The 17568-nt window shown below is 26.3% G+C and overlaps 2 protein-coding genes across 2 annotated transcripts; both read right to left on the bottom strand.

Moving 5' to 3' along the window:
- Window positions 1–2284: 2284 nt before the first annotated feature.
- LOC132939888 (tumor susceptibility gene 101 protein) lies at window positions 2285–9010 on the bottom strand. Its single transcript, XM_061007299.1, has 10 exons — window positions 8810–9010; window positions 8461–8526; window positions 7127–7211; window positions 6508–6573; window positions 6273–6436; window positions 6083–6203; window positions 5140–5450; window positions 3966–4166; window positions 3748–3881; window positions 2285–3691 (listed from the first exon to the last, which is right to left on the bottom strand). Exons 2-10 carry the CDS (start codon window positions 8503–8505, stop codon window positions 3505–3507), a joined length of 1314 nt encoding a protein of 437 aa, XP_060863282.1. The 5' UTR covers window positions 8506–8526; window positions 8810–9010; the 3' UTR covers window positions 2285–3504.
- Window positions 9011–11377: 2367 nt separating this feature from the next.
- Window positions 11378–14665, bottom strand: LOC132938996 (mediator of RNA polymerase II transcription subunit 27). Its single transcript, XM_061005987.1, has 6 exons — window positions 14253–14665; window positions 14018–14162; window positions 13818–13942; window positions 13643–13736; window positions 12312–12539; window positions 11378–11637 (listed from the first exon to the last, which is right to left on the bottom strand). The coding sequence occupies exons 1-6, from the start codon at window positions 14432–14434 to the stop codon at window positions 11503–11505; spliced, it is 909 nt and encodes a 302-aa protein (XP_060861970.1). The 5' UTR covers window positions 14435–14665; the 3' UTR covers window positions 11378–11502.
- Window positions 14666–17568: the final 2903 nt, after the last annotated feature.

The following is a 17568-nucleotide window of genomic DNA, read 5'->3' as shown; positions in this document are numbered from 1 at the left end:
TGAGTATGTAAAATATTAATATTTGAAACTAAAATAAGAATTCCGTGATATTTTAATTATAATTATTGATAATATTATTTATAACCAGGGTTTCGTGAAAATCATATAAGGGTTTCATGAAAGTTAAGTGCTATTTCTAAAACATTTAAAAAATTACTTTAAAATATCTAACTAAAGATATATTTATATTTTGATTATATTTTATCATATGTAGACTCACAACTTTCATCTAATAAGCCTAATATTAAATATATCTAATTATATAAAATGCAATACTATTATTCATCTAATTAAAATAAAATTTTAAAGTCCGGTTTGTCCGTTATTTTACGAACTTTTGGTACATTTTGAAAATATTTTTTTTAAAAATGAATATTATTGTTTGATATAATTGTTATATTTGTTGTAAATAATTTGAATACAGAATGTGGAACATTAAGACCTAAGTAAAAATTAGATTAAAAAAGGTTCCACTAATAATAACATTAAGAAACTGATTTAAACTAAAAAAAAAAAAAAAACTGAATAGTAACTGAGCAAAGTAAAACACGTTTTGGGTTTCTACATAATATGTGGGTAGTACATGAGTATTGTGATTACTGCGTCTTGTGAGTGATTTTTATATTATTTTGAGAAGAATTAAAATGTTTAATATTAAATATATTTAAATACTTATTCAAAGAATCTTTAAAAATATGGTTCCATGTCAGTACCAACAATGATTGTTACATAACAATGAGATTATAGTATATGAAAATGGTTTTTTTGGTCGGGACGAACTTGCGATTATATTATTTACAGTATTTAATTTATCAAATGTTACCATTACATAAAAAAGAACTTGTTAAAATTTAAGAAATTAAAATATTACATTCTTATAGTAAATTTCTCAGTCTTTAATTTTGGTCCCATAATTTTTTGACGTCAGTTCAACGGTTTTGACCTAATTTGACTGGACTGTTAAATATTCTAATATCGCAAATAACTATAGCAAACTAACTGACACAAATAATGGTAATGGCCTAGATACAGAATATAATATAGTCAATTCTAATATGCGTATTCTGTATGCATGAAATAGATATTTCTACGAAACCGATAAAACTTTTAACTAAATGGGTATTAAATTATTTTGTTTTGCGTTATTTTTTGTTCAATGAAATTCTATAAATTATCTTTTGCAATATTTTTCATTTAATGATATTCTATAAATTACGTTATGTCTAATGATATATAATATTTTTTGTTGATCGTTATATTTTGTTTTGGTGTATTTAATTATTTTTGATTATCGCTTTCTGTTATAATTATGTTTACAAATTTCAATCATTTTTTGTCAAATATAGTGTTATTATAACGTTTGCAAGCCCTATAGTTATTTCTAAACACATAAACTAATTACCGCCAATTTGTGATTCAGTATTAACAGTTATGACTAGTGGACTGACGCTCTGTGCAAAAATCAACCGGACCAAAGCCATGCATAATAATATGTATCTGGGCTACTAGTTTTATTAATATAAAATTACAAATCATGTATAGTCTGTAGAAGCGAGTTCCTAACGACAGAAAATACTTATTTCAATATTTTAAATACTTATTACCTAGTATCAGTGGTGTGGTGACTTTTCGAATCGTGCCGCAAATAGTAAAAAAAAAATAGTCTATTATTATATAATATAATATCATATAGCTAACATACTTAATGAATTTCTAGGACTGGCGCAATTGTATCAGGTAAAAAACCAATTACTATGCTACTGGCTAGTGTCTATAGCAGTGGTTTTCAAACTGGTCTTCAGAAAAATGTCTACAATTCGTCCAAGAATAAAATTATAAAAATTTGTTAGCCCATCAAGCACATTATTCTAATTAAATGTATATAATTATAATTCAAAACAATTTTGTTCGTCTAATTATTTAATAAAAAAAAATGTTAAAATTGTTTGAATGTTTTGGTGTGTCATATTTAATAAGTAATAACATTTTGAAAACCACGGGTCTATAGAATATAAGATGTATATACTCTGGGAAATATTTAATAAATCAACTACCAAGTTTTAAATTGAAAATATTAATTATAGATATTACTATTTTAATTAAAAAAAACATAATGGGCATGACTTGGTAGTTCAGTTAAATTTTGTACTAAGCAGGTATTCTATAGGATGGTGGATAGAACATAAGACGAACCGGGGTACAGTTTTTTATTTTAGATTATAAAGTGATATATGTACAGCACTGTAAATTGAGAACTAGGATTTTCAAAATAATTCTAAAAACAATAAATTAAAAAATATATATATTGGTTTATTTGACCTCCATATATTACACATAATTGTATAAGTTATAATAAAGCATAATAATCTAAGACAATAATATAAAGATATTTTAATCATAATTTATAAATGGCAAATTCAATTATATTAATTTAACTAAAAAAATATAATGGGTCAAATATGAGTAAATTTGTATCATAATTTCTTATTGATGCTTAAGTTTTTATGAGTACACAATACTATAATATAAAATCACTTGGTTAACATATTTTTTAAATAAGTGTTAAGATTTAATATAACTAGTAATTTCTTCAGGTCATATTTACATTAGCATTAAGCGTAAGACCATTTTTTTTTTTTTTTGGAAATAAAATAAGGTATCACATATCTTGGGCTATAATAGTTCATTACTTTATTATAATTTAACGATTATTTTAGACGCAACATTAACAGGCCCGGCTCAAGGGGTAGGCGATGTTTTCAAAATACTGATAATATTATATTATTAGGGGCGGCAAAATTTGATTTTGCCTAGTTAACTATTTTTACTTGAGCCGGTCCTGAACATAAATATATTTAAGTTCTTATACAAAAACTATTAGTTATAAGTAGATATTTAATAGAATACCATCTAAATCAATTTAAAAATGAAATATATTTTGTGGATATTATGAACTATACGGTTAATAATAATAATAACTTAATACAGATTTCAATAATTATAACTTCAATAAAATTATATTTGTATTTTTAATTTTGTATCATACCTATATATGAAGTGGTGTTTTCTTAACTTACAACAAAATATCATGATAAAATATAAGATTGATAATATTAAAGTGTCAAGAAAAAATAATTAAGGATTTAAAATGAAAATAATATTTATATTAGAGACAAAATGATTGAAATATCAACTTACATATTTTCAATATCATATTTTAATGTGTACAGTAATTATAGTAATAAAATATTAAAATAAAATTATTTGGTTGATAAAATGTAATAAGACACTAACAAAATTAGCATATTATTGATCTCTGTTGTAATAGTCAACAGAAGTAAATATACTGTTACTAAACAAAAAACAGAAGTAATATGTATTGTAATAGAATAAATATACCACAAAATGTTGTTTAACCCCATCTTACTTATCTGTAGAAATTAAACATCTCATTTTGTAAATGTTATCTTGTACCTTGTTAGTATATTTCCTTTGTCTTTTGAATTAAGCTACTAGACCAGCCTTATGCCTGCATCGTTGCATCAAAGCCCGTAACATAAATTGTTTACGGGAGAGTGAACGTACTTGTTTCAGAAATACTTCTAGATCAATCACACCTCTCCTTAATGCTTCTCCCATATAATAAATTGCATCTTCGGTTGCGGCTTCTTCAGCAAATGAATTCAATATTCTAATAATAATAAAATAATTAGTATCTCATATCAGAAAAAAATTATATTTATTTACTGTTTATAAAGAGGCGCAGTTGTTGTTACAGCATCGTCAATATCAATATTATCTTCTTTGGATAACTTGGAAATAGCCATTTCAAGTTCTATTTCTTTATCACGCAATACTTGAATGTTTTGTTCTAATTCAGACTAAAAAAATATATTTGAATGTAATAGCACATCAAAAAAATATACACAACACTGAAGAATTTTAATAAGATGAACTTTGTATACCTTTTCTTTATTGAGACTTGTCAGAATAGAGTCTAATTTATTTTTTCCAAGTGATAATTCTCGTTGAGAATGTTGCAATATATCTAATTCGGCTTTATTCTGGGCCATTTGTTCGTTAAAGCGTCTTCGTACCTTATCTTCAATAGCAGATAACAAAGAGGCTTTAATATGTTCTTCTGTTATCGTACCACCATCATTCAACTATGGGTTGTAAGACATGCATAAATAATATTTATTTATTGTGAAGCACTAAAGTAATGAAAATATAAGAAAAAATCTTAAAAAGTTAAAATCAACATTAACTGTGCTGTACGATATAGTATGTTAGAAGACATAAATATAAAGATAGCAGTGAAACCTTTATAAGTAGACACCTCTAAGAAGTGGACACACTCTTAATAGTGGATGTGGACAATACAAACAGGTCCTTATTTTCAAATCTACCTCACAAGGGACAAAACTAGATAATAAAAATGAATTTATCTTTAATGTTTCCATACAATATATAATTAATCGTATACAAACATTGTACAATACAAATTAACTTAACTTATCTTAATTATTGACATACTCAGACTCTTGATAAACAATAACAATCAAAATTATGAATTTTTAAAATATCAGTTGTGAGTTGTCCAGTTAACAGATGCCATACACCCATACATTTATGTATTATGATTAATGAACATTAACAAAAATTAAGAGATATTTTCAAAAATAATTAAAAATATTAAATGATAGTAAATAATAATAAATTCTTGTATACAGTTAACTTTTAATGTAAATAATACATTATATGTAATAATATAATATTGTTTACAGGAACATTTAAAACTTTTCTCAATAGTGGACAGTTTTAAAATCTCGTGATGGTCCATTATAATATAAAGGTTTCACTGTATCAAACATAAAGATTTAATAAAAATGTTATTTCATGTCTTATCACGTCTGATTTTTGTATTTGCATAAGATATTCATCTAGTTAAGTATTTTAATGATTTTTTGATTGTCATATAAATAATTCTATAGAGAAGTTATAGGTAATAAATAATTATTATTTTGTAATAAAACAAAGCAAATTAAAATTATTTTAAGATAGGATTTTTTTTTATTTATACGCTAAGGTTCCTAATAAATGTGTTAATTTAAATTAAAAAAAACAAAATAATCTTACCCCTGTAGAAGGATTAGGCAAATTACTAGTAGTTGATGGGTAAGGAGGATATTCTGGTCTTATTGGTGCAGGTTGCTGAGGGTATGGACAGTTTTGAGACGAATTTTGTGTTGTATATGGTGGAGTATAGGGGGGAAAATTTGATGTATTTGCTGAACCTGTTGGATAGGGCGAAGGGAACTGATTATTATACAAAGGATAAGGAGTATTAGAACTTCCATGGTACGCTGTTGGAGGATTAGAAGTAGCAGTAGATTGTGTTGGTATTGAAGAATATGGCAACATCACGTTTGAACCAGTTCCACCATATGCTAAATGTACATGTGTAAAAAATGAATAGTAATAAATAAAACTATACTCCATTTACATCAAGAAGGGACCTCGGCGGTGACCAATTTTAGTAGGGTGTTAGTCAGGCAATACTTGATTGTCTTTGGTCACACATACAAGGTCAACATCTGTACATCAGCCGTATAGTAAAGCTATACCACTGCACAAAAGTCAGCTGCCGAGGTTCTTTTTTAATGTAAATAGGATACAGTCAATTACATAAATTACATCATTTTTAGGGTGGCCATAATTTACATATTTTTTCAGTTATCAAGAGTCTTCAAGTTATAAAAGTAATAAATAACATGATTAAACAAAATACTGAACCATTCCAAGCCCAATTTTATAAAAATAATTCAACAGGCCATAATACTTCCTTTGCAAATTGATAACTATTACGCTTAAAATTGAATTGTGTATCCATAAAATAATTATGAAAACATTACTTAATATAATTTTAAGTTAAATATTAACATTGATCAGTATGTACTAGACATCCATACACAGAATATTAATGAAACTAATTAGTAACTTTGATTGAAATATAATCACAATATTTATACATTTTCAGACAAAACTAATAAGTATACAACATATTATAAATTAAACTTACGCATTTGAGTAGGATAACCAGGGTTTACTGGTTGTTCAGTTCTAATAATTGAATATACAGGTGGTGTTTCTGAGAAAGTTGCAGTCATTATTCCAATTAAATCAAGAAGATTGGACGTAGTCTAAAATGGTGTACTGTGTGTAATTTAAAATTGGCACAAATTAAGTATAATTATAATTTAATGTATTACCGGAGTCCAATTGTGTAAATATGGTAAGTAAATTTTACCGTTGTGATCAACATACATTGACATTTTAATTCGCATATCCAATGTAGGTTTCACATAACAAATTGGTGCATTATTTGGATGTGTATCCATTAGCCAGATACAAATTGGAATGTGATAAGTGGTGCCTTTAAAAATAAAATTAGATAATTAATTATTTTTATAACAATATTACAAATTAAAATTAGTTGGTAGTTACCTTTAAATGTAACAGGAACAGTACCACTCAAATTAACTAGTTTCTTTTCAATTCTATTTGAAAACACTTTGAAAAAAAAAGTTTATTATAATACATTTTTGTAACTCATATCATTGATTATAAATACTATTTATAGTTAATGCTCATATGTAACAATTAGAGATGGGTTGAGCTCAAAAATATCGTCTCAAACAAAAACTTTTATTAGGCATGGCTAATTAAACTATTTAGATGTATGTCGAACCGAACAATATGTTCAACATCAAACCAAACCCGTACTAAACATTTTGTTTAATACCAAACTAAATTCAAACGGAGGGTTTGAAGACAATTACAAATCAAACATTTTAGTTTTTATTTCAAACCAAAATATAAAATATAAAACATTTTTTGTTCAAAACTATGATGTGTTTCAATTTTTTTAAACATTCTTTTGAGTTAAAATTACTTATTGAAGTTCAAACTTTTTGATCGAGTTTGGTTTGGTTTTTTTTAAACTACGTTTGACTTTTGACTTTCAGGTGTTCGGTTCGATTTAACGAACGTCAAACAGTTTGACCCACCTATATTGAGAATTTAAGTACTAACAACAACTCAAAAAACAATAAAAATAACTTACAAAATGTCTCAAAATTACAAATGAGTCCGTGATAATAATTTAATGTTTTTATAATTTCTTTTTTTGTATTTTCAGGAAATTTGTACTGAAATAAAATAAAGATAGTGTATTAAATATGTTAAAAAATATAAAATTATACAATGAATTTTATTCTAAAATATATTAAAGTATTACCATACAATAACCTATAGTAATACATTTCTTATTTATAAGACATGGTTAAATATATTACAATATGTAACTTTATATTATAAATACATACATTGTTGTGCATCCACGTTATTACTATACTCTGTTCAGCGAGAGAACGCACCGATTCTGCGCATCCCTCCGAGTTACTATGCTATTGAAATCAGTTCCCCAATGACAGGGTGTTGTATGGGAGAACCAGTTTTCGTCGGTATGTGGCGCGATCTCTCTCTGAACAGAGTATAGGTGATGCTATAGCACTTTGTCAAAGAGGTGTAACTCTAAATCCCTTACATTTTGTGACATAACAGTTTTATGATCATTTAAACGATTTAATAACATTAATTAAAATATTAATCATTTAAATTATAATAAATTAGAAGTTTTTAAATTTAACAAAATGACCTTCAGATGTTAATGATTCAGAAGTTACATACATTTATTTATTTTTAAATATGTACCTAATCAAAAATTAACACATTATTATTATATACTATTAAATTAATAGCATAAAACCTGGGTGTATTATACCTTTTTATAACTTCTTAATTTTTCCTTTTTTGCTTTTAGGAAAAGAGTACTTAATAGTAAATGATAAACAAGTTAGGAAAGCTCACTCTGTGAGCATGCTAAACTCCCGGTTTTCAAACGTATTTTAATACAACTCAATAAACTAAAACTCCATGTACAAATTAAAAATATTTTGGTTCCAATGTTTTTAATATTGGCTAGCGTGAATCTATATTAAATACTCAAATCTTGATATTTTTAATTTTATAATACTGGCTAGTATAAATTTACTTTGAATCGCACCATTGTAAAATATTTATAGAAACAATCGTAATCATGTACTGGTAACTAACGGACGGACGGACACAACAGGGATATAAGGTGTTCTAAATTTATGTTTAGAAACCTAAAATAATAATACAATTAACAAATAATAGTTGATATTGTTAGTAATACAAAATAAAATAACATTTTTTGCATGCTCAGTTATACAGTAAGCATAAATGATATTCATCGTTTTTAAAGAGTAAAGTATATCTAAGAGTAAGTATACCTATAAGTTATAATAGAATAAGGTTTCTAAATATTTATGAAGTACCATAACATTATATTATTTTATTTATTTTAAGACTTACCATAGTTAAATATGATTTTATACGACTTTCTTCAACTCGTATCATTTTGAATTAGTATTTATCTTCCTAAAGCATATTAAAATAAAATTATTAGTTTAAATTTAAACACAGACTAATCACAGTGATCTGGTAACAATCTGCTAGAATGGTATTGATAATAAAAATTAAAATAATTTATTGAACAGAGATGAAAATGACTGTCTTACACTATGTGGAATTGAATAAGTTATATCTACGTAATATAAAAATGATTAAATAAATAATAACTTCATATAAATTATTTACAAGGTATCCAAATATTGGGTTTTTATATAGAATATATTTTCAATGAACAATAGGTAGAACTTACGTATATAATATTATAATTAGTGGGCCACACTGAAATCGAGTTGTTCGTTTTAATTTACTTTAAGAAACACCTTATAAACAAGTAAGTAATAATCGTCGAACATATGAAAACAAAATTGAGATTAAAATATTAAAAGATCAAAACTTACACTTCCTATGTAATAATAATATGTATAGGTATGGTATATTGGTATAGTATGTTATTATATTCATATTATTTTTTACTATCAAGAACTGTGATCCATGAACCATATGATGTTGTATACAAAAAAATGAAGTACAAATGATAACATAGTCGTTCAAATATGTTGTTAACAGAGATAAAACATTAGAATTAATAATTAATATTTAATTAGTGTCTAAAGATAAGAAAAACCTGAAATTAAAAAAACCATCAGAAATGTAGATTATGGAAACATTGTACAATAATACATTATACAATATACAATATATAGAATCGAAGAACTTTTAAAATCTATATTGTACACAGGAGCGTATCTAGGTTTTTGTCTTGTAGGGCAGGGGGGGATATGATTTTATTTAGTAGCCCCGACTTTAAAGTTTATAGTGAGGACACAGAATATATGAAATATATTTCATATATATATATATTCTGTGGTGAGGACTTCAAAAACTTTTGCATATTGTTTACAGTCTATGGGGGGGGGGGGAGAGGGTTGACGCCTTAATAGCCCCCCCTCCATGTAATTACGCTACTGATCGTTATATATAATATCATAGAACAATAATGTTTGGAACTTGAAAAAAATTGTTAAGTACCTAACACTCAACTCCAAAAAAAAGGACATTCCTACTTGCGCTGATACTGGCATTCAACAATATTAGGAAATTCAAATAGGAAACTAAGAACAGTAGAAATGGGCCTTAGAAATGCTAACTAATATACTAGTTTATTGGTACCTATAATATTGTCACATTGATATACTTGGTTAAAAACAATTTATACTGTAAATGATCATTGAGTAAAAAGTGATTACCACGGACTAAGATTATATTCCTTAGTCCGTGGCGATAACCAATAATTAAGGTCACTTGATTACTTATACAGAGATTAGCAATTTTCGAACTTTCTAAGTGCAGAACAGATTTTAGAACCAGAATTGGCAATTGGGCAGTAGGAATACTTCAAAAGTGCAGTTGGCTAGCTTTAGCTATGAAAAGATAAACTTTTACTAGTACTTACTAGCAGGGCCGTCCCTACAATTTGCGGGCCCGGGGCATAACTCTTATAGCGGGGCCCACAAAAAATAATTGATGCATTCCACAGAAAGGCAATTATTACACTCCGTAACCTCTCAAATTTCAAAACCAAGGGCTCCATCAGGGGTTTTGCACCATTTCATCATCCACATGTATATATTATCTGTGATTAAATAACTGTATATTTTTATAATAGATTAATAAAATTATTTACTATAGGTAACGACAGAAATAACAATAATTAATTTTTCTTGATTTGAGATCAGCAAATGTGTCATTAACATCATCAAAGTCCAATCCGTCTACTATTTCATGTTCTATAGATATTATTGCTAAATGTGTAGTTTTCTCTTGACTTAATGTTCTTAAGTAATTTTTTACCAACTTTAATTTTGAAAATGATCTTTCTGCTGTCGCCGTTGTAACTGGCAATGAGAGCGTAATCCTTAATGCTATAGCAACATTTGGATAAATATCACCAACACTGTTGCAAAGGATTTTTTAAAAGACTCTTAAAAGTGATGTACCCTTATCAATAATTTCTGAAAGAAGGCAAAGTTCATGTGCGTGACCGCGGGGTCTAAACGAGAAGTCCAAGCTGCCGGCCTAGGGACGGCTCGTTTGCTTACTAGTAATAGTTAAGTGTTCGGAACATTTACTAAAAAATTGAATTCATTCATGTTCAGTGCTTAAAAAAAGAAACTTGTTCAAGTTCATATTTTTTAAAACGAACACATTCATGTTCTTTGAAAAAATGAATGCATTCATTTGGTCATTGATTTAATTTGTTTTATTAAAATTGTATGAATCGTTTTAATACTAATACAAAAAGTAGAAATAATAATATTATTATTGTTTTATGTCAAGCCGTGCCTCCAGGAATTTCACGCATTTTGTATTCAGTAATCAAATAAATATAATAGGAATATTATAAAAGAAAAATGTTATTATATACCCAATATTATAATAGTATTATTAATCAATATTTATTAAATATATAAATGTTGTTCATATTGTTCTATTTGAAAAAAAAACAAGTGGCGTTCACTAAATATAAATGTGAATGCGTAAACGTGCAAGATGAAGAACATTCTTTCATAACACAGTAACAATTACATGCAATATGAAAACTGAAAGAGGAAATTTCAATAAAATTTGACATGAAATAAATTATTAAGAACTATAGACATTAGACATAATAAAATATAAACATAGTATGATGAACTATGAGAAAAATCAATGATTAGAATCATTTAAATATTATTAGATTTGATTTAATCCTAAATTGCAAAAAACTAAATATATCATCATTAAATTGTTCATAAAATAGTTTAGTAATGTATTCATATAAAATATCATAAACTATATTTATTTTACTTTTAAAATTACAACTTAATTAAAGTACAATTAATATTAATCTTAAGTTATGAAATAAACTTAAAAATATTTTAAATAAATATCTTAAATATAATATTATGGTTTACATTCATAATGGTATGTATCTAATGATCTCAGATCTCTCCAAGTAGGTGGGTATGCATTAAGTAATCGATTTCCACATGCTTTACATACTGAATTGAATAATATCGAATAACTATTGAGCCAAGTCTGTAAATAAAACAAAGATATCAACAATTATTTTGATATTTTTTATTAAAACACAAATAGTATGAGGTATATAGTATGCAGTCTACCAGTGAATTTACAGATATACTATGTGGTTTACCAACAAAAAAAAAATATAAAATTTTTAAAAGAAATCATAAATTTTTTAAAATTTAATTATATCATTCTAAAAAAAAAAAAAAAAAAGTTGTTTGAGTTGTTGATATAGGTACCTTTTTCCTTATTCTTTGCCCCTTTCCTAACATATGTACAAATTCATCTCACTTCCACACTTATTACATTGTTTTTGGCAAAAAATTTTTATTAGATAAAAATTGGTGGTTGATTCATCACTTCTTATGATTAAAAAAAAATATTTTGCAAACATATCGAGAATGTGAATGTATGAGAGCCCAAAAAATATGTAGAATAAATTGTAGTGTCACGCAATAAGTGATGTACTATGCAAAATACTTTAACTAAATGTCGAAGAATTGTAATCAAGTCATAAAGATAAAATGTTAACCAAAGAAAAGAGATTAGACTGTATTTATCAAAGATTAAAAGCCCTTGTAAAAACTGGCCGGATACAGGTAGACCACTTCCTATAGCAAATGACAACAGCTGGTAGACAGCATACTATATGACAGCCCAAAAAGGTTTTCATTTAAAACTACCATGAATGATCGAACTGAAAGATCTGGCAATGTTGGTGAAGAGAAATGTAACATAGCTGCATTAGCATGATCAGTTATCTTACGAAAAACATAATATCTTGATTCTTGCCAAAGCTCTTGTTGCAAACTGTTAGGGTTAATAGGTTCATTAAATCCTTTAACAATAACCCATTCAATCATAACTCCTTTAAATGATATAATTGCTTGTAAGACTCTACTTAAGCCAACCTAAATATAAACAAAATACAAATTAATTTTTAATGATGAATACATTTTACTTTTTGAGAAAAATACTTTTGATTCGATAATATAGCATATAATTCTTCCTATCAATCTTCTTAGTTGTTTTATAAATATTACCTAATTATTCTATTTAATAATTAACACTAAATATGGAATAAATACAATTTAGTATCCATGCTCGTTTTTAAATTTAATTTTCAAAATGTATGTTTTTAAAGACACTAAATTTGAAAGTGCTTAAATAATTGTGGCTCATCCATTGGAAGTTATACCAAAAATCAGTGGTATCAATAAAAATTTCAAAATTTATTTTTTATTTTTTACAATAAATATGGTAGAAAAATCAGATGTTACACATTATTATATTAATTTTATTTAATATCTAAACATTGGTATTACTTTTAAGTTTCCACAATCATTGTAAATCATTATTGTTATATTATAATTTCTAAGGTATTACGTTTTTAAAAAAAAAAAACATACCAACTTATCACATTATTATTTTGTAAGTTAAAATTGCCATTGAAACAGGAAATCATTGTTATTCATCCCCTCCTCTTTCTAAGGATTGTTTCTTACACAGTTACACAGAATATTACAAAGTATATTCAGATTGGTTTAACATATTTTTATTGAGGCTACAATGTTTTTTTGGAGTAACTTCTATTATAAAAAGAGCAACAATCACTAATATTGAATTAAACAGTGAGATGCAGAGCCTTAAAATACACACTTTAGTAAATACTAAGCTGCATTTTTTCCATATTATTTTTTTTTTTTTTTATTGAGCTTGAGCTACTTAGGTCATTAGCTGTTTGTTTTTTGTTTGTTTGTAGGTTGTTAGTAGGGGGAGGAACGGTTGAAAATACGTTTTTGAATGTGTGGCAAGGATTTGTTGCTAAAAATCCCGGGTGACAACCAGGGAACTAGCAATGCCGGCCGTTACGTACACTCAGTGCGTTTCCACAGTTGAGTGTACACACTGCGCAACACCAAGCCACGACCATATTATTTGTTAACAATTATAATAAAATAATATTATTTTTTTTAATTTGTAAAGAAGAAAATAAATATTGAAACAAAATTACCAATAGAACAACATTTGATGCACAGGGCCTCGTTATTGTAATACTCATTTCAGGAAACATTCGATCAATATTAGTTAATAGTACATCAACAGCTCTAAAAAAATAATTAAATACCTAATTAATTAAACTAAACATTAATTATTAGAAATTATAATGTAACTAGGTAGACATTTACTGTGGTGATATATTATGCAAACTTGACTGTTGTCGTTTCTTCTTATTCGAACTGGAATTGTAATACGATTTTTTTAATGAATTCTGACTTAAAATTTGTACTGCATTTGAACTGAATTTATGTACCTAGAATCATATAACTTTATTAGTAATACACATTTAATTAAAATCAAAATATAATTAAACACTAATTTGTAATACTTTATCAAGCCATTTGTGAGAAGACACTAGAGGAGTGTACAATGCTTGTCGATCGGATGTGCTTTCTTGAGTTAAAAATGATGTGTTATATAATAACATGGCACCTGGAGGACTAGATAAGGACCCAACAACTTGTTCAAGATCCCTAAAAATTAAAATTTATACACATCCATTAAATTTAGGTAAGTTAAAAATTTTAACAATTATTAAAAATGTACTATAAATCAAACTAAACCTCATATGAAGTCCAAGTTTTCCAACCATTTCATTCATAGAATACATATAACGATTATCTTTTGATTCAGTTTGTGAACCATCATCTTTTACTCCTTCACCAATTTCAATAATAAGCTGCATTAGCTCCAATCGTAATGTCCTAACAGTATTTAAGGCAACTTGCATAGGATTCAACTCCATATTTGTATTTGCTTGTATATCAAAGAGGTAGATGTAAAAGAAAATAGTATAGTAAATAGTTTCTTTTGGGTATTAATTTTTAAAATAAAAACAATTTCCAAATGCTAATAATATTTACTGAGAACTAAGAATTTATTAAATAAATAACTAAACGAGGATTTAATAGGTCTATGAATATAAGTTAGAAACAACATGCAATGCGTCGTAATTTGTAAACAACAAACAATTTTTATAATCATTAAGTGCTTATCACTCAGACAACCACCGTCGTTATCATAAATCATGATTTAAGATAAATGATAATATCATGGACTAAGATCACGACCTTAGAAGATCTTCTAAGGCCGTGATCTTAATTCATGCACAGAATAACTGTGTGTTTATGGCATGACAAATTATAATTTAAGTATAAGTATAATTTGTCATGGTTCGTGGTATTAATTTAAGATTTAAGATTTAATATACTATCCTGTATTGTAATGTACAATATTATAATATATTATACATAAATTATATTATATTAATTATAATATTTTATTTTTCATGTTTATATATTATTTGGCATAAATGCTTAATGCTATAATATATAGGGGTAGGGTGCAGTGGCGTAGACAAGGGGGACGTGGGGGTCAGATCCCCCCCATTGGCTTTTTACTACCTTAGTGGGATTTTCCCCTCTCATTTAGCTGTTGTTTTACATTTTTTAAAAGAATAATATATCATCCTTTACTGAAGAAAAATAGACCTTTTTAGTATTTACATAACAATATTAATATAGGTACCTATACTTAACTGCAGTAGAAGTTATGCATATTTGGCGTCTAATACTGCAATTGTAATTTTCTTAACATAACAAACTTTATAACTTTATAAGTACAAAAATGGGTCAGTTAAGCGAAAGCGTATGTCGGAACACTGGGAAAAACTTTCCCATATCAGAAAGGACATCTGGCCGGCCTAGATATGGGTACGATGTAGGATTTATTGTAATACACCTAATGATAATAATATAATGCAGTTATATTATTATCTTAAAAAAATTATATTATATTAGAAATATAATTTTTTATACATCATAGTTAAAGTAAAATTATTATTGTATTAGTTAAAACACTTTTTAAAATTTTTTACACTTTTTTAAAACTATTTATGAGTAAATGAGTTTATTTAATAATTATTGTGTAATCTGTGTATCAAAAATATATATATATATTGTAGATTACTTGATATGATTATATGAATGAGTTATTCCACTTCATTATTATTTGTGTTTTTTACCTACATACATACTTATTTATTTTTTTACATACATATTTTGATTAAATAATTTTTTTCAACATTGTTTTGAATTTGCTTTAGTGCGTTTTTTTAAAATATTATCATTAAAATAGAAAGACAATTCATGAATAATATTTCTATACAAGGAGAAACGAGTGATTTAAATGTTTTACTAATGTTTGTTAGAATTAGGTTTTGGCTATGTTGTGGCTAAGTCTATAAAATATGAAGGTAACTTATTTAAAGAAGTATAAATGTTTAGATAGTTTTATTTATTTTTTTTTTTTTATTAGAAATAAACAATCTATACTGGTAATGTACAATAAGCTTATGTTTTAGGAGAATACAGAACGTGAGAATTTGAATAAGAAGCCGCCCACTGGCAACTCTTGGCATGAATTAAGTTATAAATTAAATTACAAAATATGAACCAATAATATTAAAATGTGTTGATAGGAGAAAAATCTAAGTACAGATTTTTCTTTGAGCGTGGAAGATTATCAATTCAATTTATGGACCGTCAATTTTTAACTAAACAGTACATTTATTTAGAATGTGTAAATGGACCTCATCACAAATCTAAAGACAATACAGACGTAATAATACTACTTAAATACATTTCTAAAATCAAATAACTTACTTAGCAATTAACATTATTTTTTTTTTTACTTTTTCGTCATTTATAGTATGATCATCCTTTTTTTTTTTATTTTTTGTTAAAAATAAAGTTTATTTACAATCTATACATAAGTGTATAATGAGTAAGTGTGGTGACAGAGTAAGTATTATAAGAAAAAAAAAATAACAAGAGAAGGAAGGCTCCCAGCAGTGCCACCTGACCAGAAATTAGGGTTTGAGTTTATTTAATTAATGTTTATTTTTTTTTTTTAAGTTAGGTGTTGAGGAGATCTCTTGGCCATTGCCTTTTTAACCTTCTAGTATGATCATCCTACTTATGTTAAGATTTTCTCTAAATAGTAAACAAATTTAACTGTCCAGCAACTATGGTAGTTGTCAAATTATTATTATATTTCCCTGATTTTACAATTGAAGATAGCTCATCAACTAATTTAAGATCTAATAAACAGATATCTAAAAATACAGAAATTAGTATCAATTATGTAAAAGTTGAACCGTAATTTTCCATAAACATTGATTTACACTTATTTATTTAACTTGCATTTAAACATAAAAGATTGAAAAAAATATTTTTTTTGGTTACTAATATTATACCTAGTAAAGTAAATAAATAAGAATACTCACTGGTAGGTAGTGAGAAGTAGTGTGATAGCTATAAGTACTTGTAATTTAATTTAACTCAGTTATTTAAGTATTTTATAAATATTATATAATAGGTATTAATTAAAAGATAGTATATTAGCATAACATTAATTTGTATGCTAAAAAACGTACAACTGATATAATTGCAGGTGGTACATAGTTTATTTTTTTATTAGTAAGTGAAATAAACAACATTTTAGATTACATTTTGGAAAAGTATGTTATGAATTTTTTTATCATTACTATCAAACTGTAAACATTTATTTTATATAGCTATAATACACTAAAAAAAGAACTATTAACATAATTTAATTTATTATAAGATTTAAAACAATATTACAATTAATTCAAACTAATAGTACCATCTTAAATAAAACAAACTTATGGCCAAGAAGGTTTTTCGCCTTTCTTCACCATTCCTCCATATAAAGCACTTCTATCTCTAAAAAGTGACATCCTTTCTGTTTCTTTGTCATCTAAAAATTTGCCAAATAAGGCACCAGCAGTTAGAGGAATAGCCAATGCGAAATAGTCCCAGGTTAGTCCAAATAATGCATGTTTAGCTGCCATTGTAC

This window comes from Metopolophium dirhodum, chromosome 2 (genome assembly GCF_019925205.1).
Source record: "Metopolophium dirhodum isolate CAU chromosome 2, ASM1992520v1, whole genome shotgun sequence".
NCBI lineage: Eukaryota > Metazoa > Arthropoda > Insecta > Hemiptera > Aphididae > Metopolophium > Metopolophium dirhodum.
The sequence above is the reverse complement of the archived record's forward strand: the minus strand, read 5'-3'. Positions and strand labels throughout refer to the sequence as shown.

Coding starts and splice junctions, on each gene's coding strand:
- LOC132939888 (XM_061007299.1), bottom strand. CDS start 8,505: ATGATACGAGTTGAAGAAAGTCGTATAAAATCATATTTAACTATG. Junction 6,204..6,272: donor ATTTACACAATTGGACTCCG/GTAATACATTAA, acceptor ACACCATTTTAG/ACTACGTCCAATCTTCTTGA. Junction 5,451..6,082: donor TGGTTATCCTACTCAAATGC/GTAAGTTTAATT, acceptor ATGTACATTTAG/CATATGGTGGAACTGGTTCA.
- LOC132938996 (XM_061005987.1), bottom strand. CDS start 14,434: ATGGAGTTGAATCCTATGCAAGTTGCCTTAAATACTGTTAGGACATTA. Junction 13,737..13,817: donor TTGCATAATATATCACCACA/GTAAATGTCTAC, acceptor TTATTTTTTTAG/AGCTGTTGATGTACTATTAA. Junction 12,540..13,642: donor CATCAAATGTTGTTCTATTG/GTAATTTTGTTT, acceptor GTTTATATTTAG/GTTGGCTTAAGTAGAGTCTT.